The sequence below is a fragment of the Cervus elaphus genome, chromosome 21, assembly GCF_910594005.1.
Source record: "Cervus elaphus chromosome 21, mCerEla1.1, whole genome shotgun sequence".
NCBI lineage: Eukaryota > Metazoa > Chordata > Mammalia > Artiodactyla > Cervidae > Cervus > Cervus elaphus.
This window is the reverse complement of record NC_057835.1, coordinates 53,577,878-53,597,155: the sequence shown is the minus strand read 5'-3', so window position 1 is coordinate 53,597,155 and position 19,278 is coordinate 53,577,878. Positions and strand designations below refer to the sequence as shown.

General features: G+C 30.1%; 1 protein-coding gene across 1 annotated transcript in view; it reads right to left on the bottom strand.

Annotated features, from left to right (window-relative positions):
• CSMD3 (CUB and Sushi multiple domains 3) overlaps positions 1-19,278 on the bottom strand; it is a 1,322,573-nt gene that overhangs the window by 748,276 nt on the left and 555,019 nt on the right. The window contains exons 8-9 of the mRNA XM_043879976.1: positions 12,984-13,061; positions 5,338-5,425 (exon numbers count right to left, since the gene is read on the bottom strand). Of these exons, the coding sequence (XP_043735911.1) occupies positions 5,338-5,425; positions 12,984-13,061 (166 nt within the window). The remainder of the gene's footprint in view (positions 1-5,337; positions 5,426-12,983; positions 13,062-19,278) is intronic.

Below are 19,278 nucleotides of genomic sequence, written 5' to 3'. Positions count from 1 at the left end.
GCCAATAACAAAAGCTGTTTTATATTTACATGGGGCAGAGGCTGGTCCTTCAATTAAATAAACCAGTCTTGCTTCTATATGTGGAGTTTGTGATTCATTGTGTATCTGCCTCACAGAGGCTAATTTTCCTTTGAGATCACAGGGGCCTGGTAAAAGAGAGTTAATTTAAGAGCTGGCCAAAGTGTATCACTTCATAATGGGCTGATACAGTGTATCTTTTGACAGTGATTTTTATTCCCCTATGGACTTTCCCTTTTCTTATTCTTTGGGGTGCTTCTCATACCTTTTATATACGAATGACCATTGTTTCATACTTTTTAAACACAGAAAACTTATTCTTTTCCTTCTGAAAAAGGTTAATCTAAAAATCTTGTATCCACTATTTCTGAATTGGTCCTGTTTGTAGATGAAGTTGAAAGACAATCTAATCCACTCCTCTTGTAAAGAGCCCCCAACTCATATCTCTGCTTGATATTTTCTTTTTTCCAGATCCATGTTTTTATTAGTTATGCCTAGAAGAATCACTAGCAATTTCCTGAATGTACTGATCTTTATCATGCCTTTGCACCATCCTTTTCATGCTTATACCTGGGAAACTTAGGAATTCTAAATAGAAATCATATAACAAGGCATATTCGTTATTATCAATCTCAATAGGACACTCAAAATTACTTAGCAAGGAAATGTTTCTATATAAAACTTGATCTCCCACTATTGGTGATTACTATTTCCAGTTTTTCTCTCAAAGTTCCTCTGCTATACATTCCCATCTCCTGTGAGATGGGAATGTGTGTGTGTGTGTGTGTGTGTGTGTGTGTGTGTGTGTGTGTGTGTGTGTGTGTGTGTGTGTGTGTGTGTGATATATATATAGGGTCTTGCTTGATGCATCATTACCAAAGTAAAATTACTAAACAGGAGCTCTCTCATTTTCCCATCACAAAACCTTGACCCATCCTTGGAACTGTGTTTATTTTCTCCAAAAGAGTTATGTTCTTTTACTTATCTTTTTCCTATCATCAGTATTTTCCTCTCTACAGGATTATTTATATCAACCAATAAATATGCTCTGGTTTCTTGTGTCTCTAAAAAGGAAATTTCTTTTGACTTCCTAATGACTACAGAACTGACCCATTATTCTTCTGCTTTACAGAATTTGATGTTCCAAAGCTATTACCTGTCTGAACTGTCTATTTACTCTTTAGATTATTTCAATTTGTCTGAACCTCTGTCACTCCAATGAAATCACTCTTCTCAACAACCTTCATGTTGTCGAACTTAAGAGTCTTCTGTCCTCATCATTTTCAATTTTTCAATTTTGTTCAACATTCTCGACCCCCTTTTAAGGACTTCTTTCTCTTGCTTAATTTACACTTATTTCTCTTGCCACTCATGAGAATGATAAAATAGCTTCTTAAATTTCATCACACCATGAAACAGCATAGATTTTTGGACTAGGTCACAGATTCTAGTTCACTGCCATCACCACGGTCCAAGTCTCTTCCATCTTAAATCTAGACTACTTCAGGGCCCTTCTAACAAAAACCTCTGTTTCCTTCAATCTATTTATCTAAAGTATAAAGCATAATGTACTGAAATCACAAATTGAATCTGTTCCTTCTCTCACAACTCTTTATAGCCTTCCCTAATAGATAGGTAACGTAACCAGGAGTCTGATATGCTACAATCCATAAGGTTGCAACAAATCAGACACAACTTAGCGACAGAACGACAAGAAGAAGAAAGCTGAATGAGTGAAGAAGCCTAGGTGTGACCATTGTGAACCAGAGAGCTTGTTCTGCCTAAGGGGAACACATATTAATAGTTTCCAGTAGATGTTGCAGCAAAGGCACATTGATTTTAGCTGCCAAATCTATAAACGGAATACAAAAATGTGTGAGTGATTGTATCAGTGTGTGTGTGTGTGTGTGTGTGTGTGTAAAATCTCCTGATTTTCAAATGTTGACTCTCATTATTTCAAAAAACACTGTGTGTTTAATATGAAACATATCTTCACACGAGATTAGGTAGAATGGCTGTCAATTTGCTTTCTCTGCAGAAGAGACTGGTTTCTCCAGTGAACCAGTGAAGTTGCTCAGTCGTGTCCAACTCTTTGCAATTTCATGGACTGTAGCCTACCAGGCTCCTCCATCCATGGAATTTTCCAGGCAAGAGTACTGGAATGGGCTGCCATTTCCTTCTCCAGGGGATCTTCCCAACCCAGGGATTGAACCCAGATCTCCCACATTGCAGGCAGACACTTTACCGTCTGAGCTACCAGGGAAGCCCCCCACATCTCCTTAACTTCATTCTACCACTTTTCTATTGCATTCTGTGTTTTTCTCCAATTTACATTCTATAATTTAGACTCTCTGATCTTCTTCATCTTCCTGAAATAGCTCATCAAGCTCTTTATCAGTGTGAGGCTCTTCCTTTTCTGAAGAATAGAGGCATAAAATTCTTCTGGTATCAATGAAAATGGGACCTTCTTACATCAGGTAGGTTCCTATCCTGACAATTTTATCCTCAAGTTTTGACTTCACAGTACTTTTCTTTTTTTGAAAAAAATGAGATTCATTTAATTATAGTCTTTTTTCACCATTAAATTTGAAGTACTATGTGGGGCATGTACTGTGTCTGTGTTATGTGTGTTATTTGTTCCTAGTTCAAAGCCAGGCACATAACAGGCAAGCAAAACAAGTAAATAATGAATGTATAAATATATAAATGGTCTCTGGACTTCATTTCTCTACATAACAGATTCTAATCACACTTTATCACGTAGCTCAACATTTGCCTCTGTGAACCTCATCTAGTTGCCAAAAGTACCATAACTGTTCTGCCTCCATAGCATTTTTAAATATTATTTAATTATAAGAGTATATCTTAGCCTGATTGTAAGCTCCTTGATTCTTAACATCTATCAGGGTGCCTAAAACATGACTGTAAGATAATCTGATGATTTGAAATTTACTAAAAGGTAATTTAACACACTATATTACTATTACTAATAGTAATAAGCCTATTTCTAATAAACCCCATATTTTTGTAAAAAGTGAGACCAAATAGATACTAACATCAATAATAATTATTTCAATTTATCTTTTCATACTATAATAGCAGCTAGAATTGAATGCTTATTAATCTTAAGTTTTACCATATTTACATTATCTCATGCAATCGTCCCCTCAATCCTATGAAACAGGTATTATTGTTTTTAGATCTGAGGAAAACATCCTCAGAGAAGACAATATATTGATGGTTGATTGTAAGAACGGGATCTGAATGAAGTTTGTTTGGTTTCAAAGCATAATATAACACAGTGATTAAAGGGTCAGGATATACAATCAGGAAGTAATGAGTTCAAATTCCAGTTCCATAAAATTATTAGCTGGATAAGCAGACTTTTAGTTTTATTATTTGTAAGTGAAAATAAAAGTGTTAGTTGCTCAGTTGTGTCTGACTCTTTTTGACCCCATGGACTATAACACTCTAGGCTCTTCTTTCCATGGAATTCTCCAGGCAAGAATACTGGAGTGGGTAGCCATTCCCTTTTTCAAGGGATCTTTCCGACCCAGGGATTGAACCTGGGTCTCCTGCATTGCAGGCAGATATTTTACCATCTGAGCCAAAGTGGGAATAAAATAACAAACAGGTTTTTTATTATAGGTTTTATTATTATAGGGTTCTTATTAAATAAAGAATACATGTACAAATACAAGGTAAATTGATGACACGTTGCAGTCTATAAAATATCACTTTTAACTACTGAGGTTGAGATTTAGTTGATTTTTAATATACTCACTTAGTTTATTAAGCTCTAACTCTGACCAGATTCCAGGTCTTTTGAATTTCTTTTTAATGTGATTTTTCAAACAATATTATCCATATTAATTATCAGGCTAGTTAAAGAAAGTTCTGCAAATTTTTTAGAAAATTACAATTCTACTCATATTGAACTAATATTGTTTTCCCCCTCCAAGAATATCGAAATATAACTCTAAGTCAAATGATCCATGGAGACAAAATATTCATAGGTTTTTATCATAAGAACTACCTTTTTAGTCGCGGGGAATTTCTTCAGCATATCATTTGTCCTTTATACAAACAGCATAAAGAAGTAAAGAATGTAAATGTATGGTATGTGAAACTATAACCATTATCATTTTAAAATTTAATATATCATGAATATTTTGTGAAAATAGTATGTGTGAACTAAATTATCACTTAGCATTTTATAGGATTTTGTATCTTTTATTTGTAAAATGTTACATTCAGAGGACTACTGAAAATTAAATATTTTTAAACAATATTGTGTCATGGTGTAAATTAATAGTTACCATAATATTGAGTGCACTATTCCTTTGACACATTCAACCATGAGTGCTGTGTGTGCTAAATCGCTTCAGTCGTGTCTGACCCTCTGCAACCCCATGACCTGTAGCCCACCAGTCTCTTCTGTCCATGGGACTCTCCACGGAAGAATACTGGCGTGGCTTACTGTGCCCTCCTCCAGGAGATCTTTCCGAACCAGGGATGGAACACACATCTTTATTTTTTCTGCATTGGCGGGCAGATTCTTTACCACCAGCACCACCACCTGGGAAGCCTAGTCTTATATTTTCTATGCTGTAAGTAAACTTAATTTCAATTTTTAAAATAAATACTAAATTTAAGATGGAGATAAAACTTATTCAAGTTAAATTTTCTTCTAAATAAAATGTTTATAGAGCATTTGCAGGAAGGTTTCACACGCAGTATCTCATTTGAAACAGCATTCTATGTAATACATTTGATTTACATGTTACAGAAGAGGAAATTCTGGCAGACAGGATTGAAAAACTTACCCAAGATCAGACAATTAATAAACATTAGAATATGAATTCCAACTCATGTATTTCAAATTGACTCTCATGATTTTCCACTTACTGTCCTGTGCTGTGCTTCGTTGCTCAGTCATGTCCAACTGCTTATGACCCCATGGAGTGCAGCCCGCCAGGCTCCTCTGTCCATGATGACTCTCCAGGCAAGAACACTGGAGTGGGTTGCCATGCCCTCCTCCAGGGAATCTTCCCAACCCAGGGATCCAACCCAGTTCTCCCACATAGCACATGACAATAAATTAATCATTTAAACTCCAAAAAGTTCCCTAGTAAATTTGATGTTATTTAATTAGTCATTTTAAAATAATAAAATATTATTAATCACAACACATCAGTGAAATCTAGCTGCCACACTTTTAAGTCACCATGTCTTCATCTTCATATTATTATATTTGAAATTTAAGTGAAAATAATCTTTAACAAAGTTAATAATGAAATAGACAATTTAAAATCGTACCTAAAATCTGATCCAACTCTCTTCCCATTTTCTGGTTCTCCTGGATCTGGGCATAAATTGGAAGCTGTCTTAATACCTCCCTCATTTACTGAAACAATAGGAAAACAAGAAAAAAAAGAAGCAAAACATGTATGATTAGGAAATCAAGAGTGATATTCATTTCAAATTGTACATAAAATATATTCTTGTATTTTATTATTCTAATCACTATAATTTATACATAGAAAGTTAAATATGACTATAAACCAATAATGAGAGCAAAAACACTTTAATTTCTGAATATATAAAACATAACTTTCATGTTTCTATTCATTCACATACCAGTTTGAATATTAACACATTAATTGTTAACACTTTATTTTTAATGACTATCAAATTGTGAAATCTATGGTAATGCACTCCCTAGGTATCATTGCCAGAGCTTCCATTAATTATTGGCAGCAGAGAAGTCACTACCAGTTACAGCAGTGTCATCAGATACTTCAACATAAAAATAAGACTTTATGGAAAAAGTTTAAGGATAATGGCACTTTTTAACTGGTATATAACAAGGAATTTATTCTACCAATGTGAAAATAAAACTGTGGTGCAAATTATCAAGCATGTCATTGAATTATGCTATAACGCTGAAAATCAAATTAAGGGCTTTACCCTTTAACAAGTCCCATGGCTATGTTTTAGTTAGTCACTGTACACTTTCAGCAGTTTCTTCAGAACACCCTATTGATAAATTATGTGTTCATGTTTTCAGTGAATGTGATGACAGTAAATAAATAATTCCCTAGGAAATCTTTTTTTATGGAAAGATTATTAAACCAGATGAAGTCTGAAATATCTGAGTGACACTGTTTCACGAATTCAATCTTAAAACAAATTGGAGAATAACTATTCTGCTCTTCATCAATTTATCTGCTTTTTAAAGAAAAGAAAGGACCTGAGTAGAGACTCTGGAGATGAAAAAAATCTAAACTTTGCCATGGTTCTTGTCCTACACTGTCAATGGAATCACCTATAGATTTTTTTTTTTCTTTTTGCAAAGAACAGATGCTTACTTTTCTGTCTAGATATTCTAATGCAATTACTCTGGGTAGATACTGTGAACCAGTTTGTTTTGTTGTTGTTTTCTTCCTTGTTTTTTTAAACAATCTTCCAGGGGATCTAATGAAGAGTCAATGTTTAAAAACACTGGATCCCTGCATCATTTAGCTTGGATTGTCAACTTATTCAAATTGATTTATCAGATAGCAAGATAAATATCAGATGATGGGCCAAAAGTCATAACTCTGATAAAGCTGTCATATTCTCAACTAGATATGAAATCTTGTGTTTGCACTTTTATTCTACAAAAATCACTTTCTCAAATACCCTCAAATATATTCTTATTGCTCCCAGCTTAATTATAAATTCACCAATTCATACAATACATGTGATTTTTTTTTTCTCCCTTTTCTGGGTCTGCTGACTTGCTAATTTATTTTTACCTCTCTGGTTTTTGCTATTACGTTTTCTTTGGCCACTCTCTTACTTTAGCTTATATCATATACAGAGGGCAAATTTAAAGGCACTGATCCATGATTCTCAATATGCTGAATTTTCTTCATGACTTGAAAAATTCTCTCTTTGCTAAGGACTTCCAACCTAAGGTTGTATCATTTTTTTTTTTTTTCGCCAAGCTCCTTCCTGATCCTTCAATGACCTACTAGGTCCCTACCAAAAATCTCCTAATCATTTAATGTGCATGCTCAAATCTAATGTAATCCTTGATTTTTTTTTTCTATTATCATTCTCTTCCAATTCATCTTGAGTACTAGAAGAGAATTACACTTTCTCAAACACAGCTTTCATTACTGTCCAAATATCCTACAATTCTAGATTTCTAAGCATATCTATTATATTTCCCACTAGCCACCAAGATACATCCATAACCCAAGTCCAACAGATTCTTCATTCTTCTGAAATTAAGATACATCCGTAACCCAAGACCAACAAATTCTTCATTCTTCTGCAATTTTAATGGTTAGTCATGCTCCTTCTTTGCGTTGTGCCTTCTCCAAGTCTTCATGCTTTCCTTATCTTCCTCTTTAGCTATCAAAATTCTATATATAATGTTCAGGACTCAGCTCAAGTCCCACCTTTTGCAAAATACAATCTCTCATTTCTTTCCAGATTTTCTAATCCATCCTTTTTATATAACATGAACAATTCTATATTTAATTTTTAAGTTATCTTATCATGCTCTTTAATAGTTTCATATGCTTTTGTTTTATTTACAAATATACACTTGATAAAGATAAAGAAAAAACTATAATTACTTTAATAATCCTACAGTACTCAGATGGGGGTTCATGATTTCTCTGTGAATATTTCCTAGTAGTTTAATTAAAAACAATGTGTTATACACTGTTTACAATGAGTAGAATATTTTTTCTATGGAAAGTACTGTCTTTCCTATCTCTGACTTTTGAAAATATCATAGTATATGTTATTAAAATGTGATTTTTTAGCATGTAATAGAGATAAGAAAAAGTAGTGGCATGATATAGGCTTCTTATATTAGTATATTAAATTTACAACAAAAATTATATGTAAATATAGAAATGATCTATGAATATATTTGAAAATAAAAAAGAAACATCTTATTTTCCATTTTATCATCATTATTGCCTAGTTTAATATAAATTTTAACAGCAGCTAACACTCACATAGTACTTACTATATGTCAGTAACTAATCTACACCTTTTACATCTATCAACTCATTTAATTTTTGCAAGAATCTGAAGGGTAGCTACTATTATTATACATTTCCGACAGGTGAGGAAACTGAGACATAGAGAGGTTAAAACATATTTCTAAAGTACTACTTCTACTTTCTGCCATGGTTTAGGTTTCAACCTTGGCAGACTGATTCAAGAAGTTCTACTCTTAACTCTTGAGTACTCCATCCTATACAGAAAGTTCAGAAGAGCAAAATGGCATCAATAATTAAAATTCAAAACACTTTTCCAAATATTTTATTTTTCTTCCATAGTGGCTCAGATAGTGAAGAATGCAAAGCATATTTATAATTTTCACCATGTTCACTTAATTAATCCCAGTTCTTAAGATTTAATTGTCAAATTACTTTCATCTATTTGAAAAGTATCTTTCAAACTACTGTTTCTGGATATCTACAATAGGTGAAAAAGTTCCCAATTTAAAATGTGAAGAAAATAGGAGAGCTTCTGCATGATATATGTATTTGAGGTTTTTTTAGTTAAAGTATTTAAAACTAAAAAAAAAACAAAAAAGTATATCATCTATTTCTTCTTATATTTGCATGCATGCTAAGTCGCTTCCCGCCAGGCTCCTCTGTCCATGGGATTCTACAGAAAAGAATACTGAAGTGGGTTGCCGTGCCCTCCTCCAGGGGATCTCCTGACCCAGGGATGGAACCCACGTCTCTTATGTCTCATGCCTTGACAGGTGGATCCTTTACACTAGCACTACCTGGGAAACCCCTTTTAATAATCAAGTAACATAAAAATGCTGGTTTATTTCTTATATCATATTTCTTATATTACCTCTCTCTTATACTACCTCTCTCTTTATTACCTCTCCTGCATTAACAGGTGAGTTCTTTACCACTAGCACCACCTGAGAAGCCATTCTGATATTTAGATACTAGATAATTTTCTATAGCTAGTGATGCCAAGACATTCAAGTGAAGTTAGTATCCATTCAATCACCTGTTTTCATTACATAATGCCACTCAAACAACTGGACAAATATGTATCACTTTTACTTCTATCACTTTGAATAATAACTTGTAAAAAGAACATACACGTTCTTTAAAAATTAACTACATGGACAGGGCCTTGTCTCTTGAAAAGAGCGTGACTATGGGAATATTCCTTTTGCTCTGATCTTAATGATAATAATACTGTTATTATTATCATTACTACTGCTACTACTAATACAATATGAATCCCTTTCCCCACATATAAGCGGGAAAAAAAGAGAGAGGAGAGCAGAATTTACAGAATTTAAAAAACTGGATGAATTGTCATTTCATGAAACATTGAAGTATGTTTATTATATATGTATTTATAAAATACACTATAGGAATCTTTATGCACTATATTATAGTATGTTTTAGCTTGAAAAAACTATAAAATTAGTCAATATCAGAATAAAATACTATTATTATAAGCAAGTTTTCTGAACCTTCTAATTTTATATAGTATATAACCTAAAGTAAAAAATAAGTAGATTCTGAAAGTCATCTGACTAAAAGTCATATCTACATTACCTCATCCAGCTGGTGGCAGCATACAGATTTTTATATTAGATTTAAATTTTTTATTCTACCTTATAAAACAGAATGCTTTGGATCTTTTTCTTAATTCCAACATTATGGATGTTGTCAGAATGTCATTTAATAATAACTTTATATTCTGCAAAGAGTTACCTCTTATTTAACTTCCCAAGGAAATGTTGGATTCTTGCCAGCTGAGATTGTCCTTTTATTCACTCTTTTATGTTCTTAGTCTAGCATGGTGTTGCCATTGGGAAGTAGTTCAAACAGATTGTGAAAGGAAGGTATAAAAAGAATGTATGAAAAGTATGGACTTGTAGAATATGACGTAATTAAAAAAATTCATTCTGGAAAGCTCATGGTTTTTTTATAATTTCACCTTAAAAAGGTACAACACTTAGAAGAAAAGTTGGCTAGAGAAGAAAAGTTGGCTAGACTAAGTTCAATCAATTCAACATTTTAAAAATATAAAAAAATATTTTATTTTATAAATTAAAATATTTTTCCTTTATTTGAAAATCTATTATATTTGATAAATGATAAGATATAGATAGGCTATATAGACTTCAGGTACCAAAGTTGGAAAAATAATTTGAATTAGCCATTTAAACAATGAAATGCTTCCCATGAACATTGCTGCAGTTTCCTGAATCTCTTATTAATTTATTTCTTAGTTAAAATTTAAAGGTGCTGTTGTGGGAAGACACACTTTGAAAATGCGTGTAGTTCATGTCCTCTATAATTATGCTCACTTGGGGAAATTCTTATGATAGAATTGTTTTTTTCAAACAATATAAGCTTTATTGTTTTTTTTTTTCATGTGAACATTTAATGTCAGATAAAAGTTGTCTTCCTTGAAAATTTGGCCCTGTTTTAAATAAATGATTCAAAGAGATGAAGACCCAAATGCTTACTTGATAACAAGGATATAATAATGATAAAAGTTAAAGCATTATAAACTTCTCTGTGATCAATCATAGATAATATATATTTTAAACTATTAATAGTTACTAAACATTTGAGGAAAAATTTGTAGAAAAATAAAATTTAAAATGATATTGGTTTATTACTTTGTGACTATCAAAGAATTGACATAAATAATTTTGTCCTGTTGAAAATGGGATTATTTATATTCAAAAAGAAAAATAAGAAAACTCAAGAGTATATTTTACCTCCTACATAAGCTGTAATGGATGGATGCAAAATTTATTTTAAAATTATGAAGCAAATAACATCTTTTGCTTTATGAGTAATTTTCTTATTTTTGTCTCAATAATTGTATTCCTGACAATTTAAAAGTAATTTTTTTTAGTTAAAAAAGAAAAAATATATATATATTTAATTAGGGTTTGTTTGTTTCCCTAGACACACTCATGTCTTAATCCCCTTTCTTATTCACCCTCATAACCACTGTACAAGATAATGAAAATAATATGAATGTCCACTAGGGCAATGTACCAAGTATAAAGAGCTACATATATCTTTTTTTTTTCCACTAAATAAATTTGACATGTAACCTCATTTAATGTTAAGGTATACAGCATGTTATTATGATACATTTACATATACTGTAATATAATTGCTGGTGATGTAGAGCTACATACATCTTAAGTCCTTGATAAATCTTTGATGCTTCAGTAATAGCCTGATTTCCCCAGGACATTGAAAATTTTGAAGTATGAAGCATATAAAATAACATTTGTCTAGCTAAAATGAGGAAAAGGGAAAAAGCAATAACTTATAATTCTCCTTAGTTTCCAAAATAAATACATTAGCCACACAAAATATTAGGGGAAAAGTAGTAAACAGAATTATTTAAGTTTGCAAACATTTATTTCATGTTGACATGATAAAACTTGATATGTCAGAATAATTTCATCTAACAAAATTTTTCTATTCATATTTTCTACTATAAGAAAGATTTCTTTCTCTCTGAAATGTATCAATTATAGTGAAAATATTATAGATTATTTATTGTTCTTAAAAATGAATATATCTGTTTTGAAAATATCCTTTAATCCTAAAAATATAACAGCATAATTATAACAGATTTTTGCTGTTGTATGGCAGAAACCAACACAAAATTGTAAATACTGTAAGGCAATTTTCCTCCAATTAACTAACTAAATAAACAAAATAAAATAAACAATAAACCATTATTATGTGACTAAATACTTTGAAATGAACTGTCTAATGCTTTCCAAACAGGTAACACAATTTGAAGATTTCCTACTTATATCTCCTATGTTTGGTTTCATATATGCAAATCTAACAAAATGTGAAAATCCTATTTTAAAATTAGAACGCTTTAAAATATTTGATACCAACAAGCTCCAAGTTTGCTTTTGATAAATGCTATAATTGCTCAATTGTGTCATTTACTGTTTTAAATAAAACTCAAATATGGGGGTAGAACCTTTTTCTGATATAGTGATTGTTTTAAAGAAATAGTTTCAAACTCGTTTTATCACATCATGTGGAATTGAATAAAAATAAATAATGCTAAAATACATATATTCACTGAAAAAGAATAACATGTATTTATAAGAATTAATCTTATTTATTATCAATAAGGCATCAGATATGGTGTCATAAATGACTTCTTTCAAAATTTATATGTATCTACAAACTGCTATTGATTAATATTGAAAAATGCACAGCTCTCTTAAATGTTTTATTGTATGTTCATTTATATTCATATAACAATGAATATTTTCGTTCAGTGATTCTTAATCTGAGGGTCATGGATGAACTTCAGATGATCTATAAATCCCTGAATAGTAAGCAAAACTGTGTATTGGGGCACAAATAAATACATGTAATTCAGTTCATTTCATGAGATTTTTTCTAAAAAAAAAACAATTAGTTAATTCATTTACAAAGTCCTTGACTTAAAGGATTTGTATAAATTAACTCAAACTAAAATATATTTTTCCCTTAAATGAAAAACTGCTATTAAAAAATTTCCCTTACAAAAATAATTATGTTGAAATGTAGATATGTTCAAACAAAAATTCCTACAAGAAATCATCAATTTAATGTTTTTTACTCATTTTTTAATCTCACATACTAGAATTAGAAAACTAGAATGTAATCAACATGCTAGATCAAAAGAGTTTTTGTTTTTTACATTTTGAAACAATCTGAGCTCCAAAGTTTACCACATTAACCTAAAACTCAATATGCATTTAAGTATAAGAAAATATTATATAGTAACCATGCATGTTATATAGATATTAATGCAGTTAATTTGGTAAATACACAAATGTTTCTATAAAACACACAAACAACACAGACAACCACAAACTTCACTCTTGCACTAGAGAAAGAAACAAAAAGGAGTACACTCACAGATAGAAAACTTGTTGCTGTTGTCTTTCCCTGGAAACAATTTAAATCCTCTAGATTTAAAATCTATGGCCTTTTTCACTAGTTAAGGAAACAAACAAAAACATGTATCAGGATACACAATTTCAAAATGAAATTCAAGTTAACAAATTTTGTTAGCATGGTATTATGCATGTTAAAGAAACTGCTTTCTTAAGCCTGATATAGGGTACCCGGAAGAAAATAAAGGAAAAAAATAGCAATTTGATTACTAAGTATTGAAAATACCAAGCAGTATAAAAATTTTAAAGGTTCTATAGGGAGAATCCTGCATACATATACAGGTACTTTTAAACACTATGGAACTTTTATAGAAGAGCAAAAAAAAAAAATTAACTATCATAAATCATTTGAATTCATCTAACTTTATGGAAAAATTAAACTAGAAAAATAAAAATACTGATATAAAAGTGGGAAGAATTTAATGAATCTTTTTTTATATATAAACTAATGTATTTTAAAGGCAATTTAGCTTAATTAAATATTAGGACACATTTAAGAAAATGACATCATTGAAAAAACTTAAAATTATTTTATTATTTCTTCCAATAACCATTTCCAAATTTCATAACTCTGCTTTTGAACAATGATCGATGTTCAGACTATATTGTGTGAAATTTATGAAAGTATCACAACTTTTTGGATTTCATCTAAAATGTGTTGCTACTATTTTTGATATTATGATATTAAATCAACATCATAAGAGGCTAGCATATTTCATTGTTACTAAAGCAGATATGACTGGATTTGCCTAGAGAAACACATAAACTCAATGAAGGTACTTGCAACATTTTAAAAACATTTTTTCAAGTATTTTAGATGAAAATATTATCTTTTAAGTGTAAATTATTTTGTTAACTACAACTCCTATAAAAGTTATAGACTAGTTCAGAAGACTACTTTCTACTTTATTTAAGTTTTAATGACACCAAGTGAAATAAAGTCAAAGAAAATTTTAACTAAAATCCCACTAATTAAAAAAGCGTTATGGAAATTGATCAAATGATACATTTAAATAACAATTATTTTATTTAAAAAACACAGGATTTACATGTGTTCCCCATCCCAATCTGTCTCAATCAGCCTCCAACTAATAAAAATAAAATTTTTTTTTAATTAAAAAAATAAAAAACAGAGGAACAAGAATGCAAGGGATATATTTACCTTCCTCAGTTATAATTTGAATTGCTTTACATATCGCTTTTCATGGGGATTACAGATAGAAATGATAGCCTGAAACATTTTGGCAATTAGGCTTTGTTCATTCCATGAATTTGAAAACAGTAAAACTGATTGCTGTTAGAAGGTTTAAAGTGATCATTACACTAATTCTTACTTGCCACTTTACCCAGTTAGTTCAAATGAAGGGTATTTTATTGATTTTGAAGATTTTGTAGTGATTTTTTTTTTTTTCTGGTCACTAACTTTAAAAGTACAAAGGTAGAGACAGAGTCTGATGGCTTACTGAAATATATAGTTATGAACTACCAAAATATAATATTAAAAAATAAAAAAAGATGAAAACGACCCTTGAAGTAGGATTTAAGAGATCTGATTCTTAACACTCAGTAGCTGTTGATTTTGGAAAAGAATCTGCCTTTTTATCTCAGTCTATTCTCTTAAAATAAGTAGTTAGGACTAGATAACTAGATGACTGCTTTACAATTTTGAGATTCTTTATCTGAGGCCCTTTATTTACAGTAAAAGAATGGCTCTATCTTTCTCAGGTTATGTTTTTTGTTGTAATCCTCTTACACATCCCAACCCCCTAGGGTAAGCTGAAGTTTAGTCCTACTGTTGTATTTGGCTGGTTGCTTTAAATTTAGTTCTGCTACTTGTAAATTTTCCTGCTGTCTGAGAATTATTTTTAACAAAATTTGCATTTTGTATTTTGAGGCATAATTCTAGATTCTCCTGATCTAAACATGAATTATAAGTAGAAATTCTACCTCTACTTTTCTCTACATGATGAAATTAATATTACAGAGGGGTTGCAAAATTTTACAGTATTTTTAACACATATCTGAAATTCTTAAGGAATAAAGAAAACATGAAAAGATTATAAACTCAAATAAGAAAGTTGAAAAACAAAAGTCCAGAGGCTCAAAGAGCTCAGTTACTAGAAATAGTGAATTATGAAAACTACTCTGTGTGAGTGTATGTGTGTGTATATGTATGTAGAAATGAGGTTTATGTAATGTTCTTATATTTAAACTTATTTGGCAGTCAGGGACAATATTTAGCTAAGAAAATGCCATCTCAAATCAAGAAGTTTTAAATAGCTTCCTGGTTCTGAAGGGACTTAGCCTTATTTTTTTTTTTTTTGGCCTTATTTTTTTTTTATTTTTTTTTTTATTTTTTTTTTTTGGGCCTTATTTTTTAAAAGCATCTATTTGTCAATTTTTATTGAAGAAAAGTAAAAAGTGAAAAATAGTTGTAAAACAGATGCAGAAGATGGAATGCCAGGAGAATAACAATTTTAGGAAGTAAAAAGGAGTGAATAGAAAAATAACATAAAATTTAAATTAACCAAAATTTTAAAATATTTTAAACAGTAAGCCCATAATTTAGATAATTTTCTAATTTCAATAAAAAGAACATATCACATATCTTTTCTTGAATATTAATAAACTGAAAGGAAAAATACTGCAAGTACCAACTGTAAGATATGCTCTAAATCATAAATCAGTGAGATGTTGATTCTCAAATATATGCCACAAAAGATATATTTATTACATATCGCAAGGTATATGTATTAAATACTGCCATGATATCAAGAATAAGTGCTGCTAATCATCACATTTATCTAATAAAATTAATCTAACTTTTTCTACAGGTGTATTTCAGCTATAAACATGTCAAATTTATTTTATCATAGAGTATTAAAATATGTTGTATATCATTTTTAAAATCATAAAAGACAATGTGTTGTTTGTGTTGATCCCTTTCACTGTACTGTGAGTTTCTCAAAAAAAGCAACATTATTGTACTTGAGGTTTTTGTTGCACAAGTGCATGATTGAATGTATATATGCAATATTGTAAATTCTATTTAACTGAAGGCATTTTGTTCAGATAGTTTCCTTGATTAGTCATGAATTAGGAAGGAAAGAAATCAATGTTCAAGATGAAATATTTTTATGTGAAAAGCTTTTCAATAAAAAAACTATGCATGTTCTGATACATTTTTAATATATTTCATTAAATGCAAGACATGTAGACATATATGCAGAGATCCAACCCCTTCATTTTCTTCTGCTTTTCACTTTTCACATGCTAAACAATTTTGTTCATTTTCACTTATTACTTTTTTGGTTTGATCATACCATATTTAACATAATGAAATATTTCTTCATAAAAATAAATTTATAAAATTTTATAAATTTATATATTTCATAACTTTTCATGTTATTTCATAATATTTTATAATATGGAAAATGTCAGAAAGGAATATATTAGGCTCATAATCAAATTCATCTTTTTAGTTGTAAGCCCAAGACACTGAAAAAAAGTTTTCTTCTTATAATCCTCATTTATGCAGTTTTAAACCACTGTAGAGAATTATCATTGCAGTATTTTCCAGATCAGTTATTTTTCTGTTATTTTCACAATGAATTTTAATTATAAAATGGATTTTAAAAACTTACCAAAATACTGATGTTGGTTGGTGTTACACAAACCTCATCTAACTTCCACATCACCTAAAGTCACTTATTTAAAATTATTAAAGCTACAATGTCTTATTATAAAAATAATCATATATGTCCACATATGGATAATGCACTAGATTTTGTTTCAAATATCAACACCTTCTTTTGTGTGTGTGAATCAGGTGGCATATGAGCTTATTTTTATGTTAGAGAATCTTCATTTGTAAAAACGAAGTGCCGGTGCTACTTTTAAACATTAGGAAACTAACCATATTACACAAATGTACTAAAAGGAATTCAACCATCAATTGGAGGTTTAGAAAAGATGATCTTCAAGTGTTCCTTCTATCACTGAGCTTCTAAAACTTAGTCATAAAACATTTCATGGCTTCAAATTTCTTATTTTAAAATTGATACACTCTTAACTATATAACCTCAAAGTCACACACCAATATTTTTTATTCTATTTCACTGCTATGTATATACAGTGAAAATTTGTAACTTTTGAGAACATTTATCTTTGAAAAAGAAGAAGCAGACATGTTTAGTTTTAGTGAGCAGAACATTTTTTCATTGGAAAATACTGTTTTAGATTTGTATGGAATTCCTGTAGAGAAACACTGGCCACTATTTAGTAAATGTTACCTGAACATGTAAAAATCCTTTCATTTTCTACTTAAATTATATTTAAATACAACAATAAAAATAAAACAAATGCAAAATTCTGTTTATCTTAATCTTCCAAATTTGAAGTAGGCATCTTGGCTATAATTTATCTTGCAAGCAGCAGTAGGTTCATTGTAAATCTGTGATTAAATGAGAGTATGACAGCCCTTCTAAAAAGGAAAATAATTTTTTTTGAGAGTTTGAATCCTATTGATTGGGGGGTTATTTTTGATTCAACTTCTCAAATAGACAATGACTTTCTCTCCTTTTAAAATTAGATATATAATTCCTACTTTTTATTTTGAATTAAGTATCATTATGCCTTTATCTTTATGTTCAATAAATAAAATACACTAACAAAATTTTTCCAGTTTTTGTTTGGTTATCAAAATTAACTAATGTGTGTTCATGTGTGTGTGCACGTGCATATGTGTTCCATTTTGAGAATATGGCTCATCTCAACATTGACAGTAGATCCATTTAATGTGTAATGAGGAAATTCAATCACTTGGTAGGGATTTTATTACAGATCTAAGTCATGTTAAAACACAGCCTGTTATTTGTAGTATTTCTCTCACTGGACCAGAAGTTGGGAAACTTGTGTTCTAGTTCCATAAGACATGGAACAAGTTGTTCAACTTCTCTATATATTCCTAAGAAATTCATTAATTTACCCATAAGTATTTAGGTATAGAATTTAGAGCATAGGAAGAAGGAAAGACTAATCAGAAATATCAATTCTACCTCAATGATTAAAATGCGTTTAGAGACTATAGAAGTAGTTCACTATGTTCAGAAAGTAAGTTTCATTGGTTTGAAAGTTAAATGGTGGCTCCATGTTACAGGCCTAAAAAATTTAGCACTGTTTTTTTTTTTTTTTTCCTACATTCTACACTGGTAGAACACTTCTTCATAATATATGTAACATGAAGGCTGATAATTGATCATTCCATCCCATATTATCGTTAGAAGAACAAAGATCAAGAAACTATACTGATGCCAGTAAAAATTAGGTAGTACTACTCTGATACTCTTTACTATCTTTCATGTAAAATTTACCATTGGATATGAATTTCTTAGAAAAAGAATATTAGCTTTATAAATATTTCTGTAGTGTAATTTTAGAAAGTGACTAAAGGTATGTTGCAAGTAAATCATGTTTCTGGCCTATATAGTAAAAATGTATCATAGAAAATTCAGCAGCATATTAGTAAGTGGTTCATGAGTGTTTCCGAAAAATATTTTATTTTAGACTATGTTAGAAGGAAAGAAATAATACTGGCTTCCATTTGATAAGAAAATTAGTGGTGCAATGAAACATGTTCAAAAACACTGAAAATTCATTCATATTTTAGGGATATGCAAGATCTAAATATTTTCAATTTAAAATGACAGAATTAGATCAATTAATTTTATAAGAAATGATGTATATTAAATTTTATATCTACTTAAATCTAATGCATTTTACCTTTTAAAAATCACTAGAGTTAAGGAATATAATTTAGATACTTTAATATTTTTTAATTCCAAAATATTTACGCTACCCTGCTAGCTTGTAACTAGCATTTATGATCCCCTCTTTTTAGTTGAAAAAAATTTACAATCATATATTGTGTTATATACTTAAATTCTACAATAAATACCAAGAATCAGGACATGGAAAAGTTCAGTAAATGTTAGCTATTTAATTACTTATAATTTTAAGATCTGGTCATTTTCAGAAGACATTTCAATTGGGGATGCCCTATCATAAAATTTTTCAACTATTTTATGTTATGTCATTTTCACTGTTTAGGGATGTTATACAAATTCATAAATTTTCCCTGGATTTCCAAGTTTAATTTTATTTTTTTATATCAAGTTATAAACCTCTCCAAATCCTTTGGCCAAACTAGCAAATTTGGTATAAATGTATAGAAACATTCTTAAATGTTAATATATAAT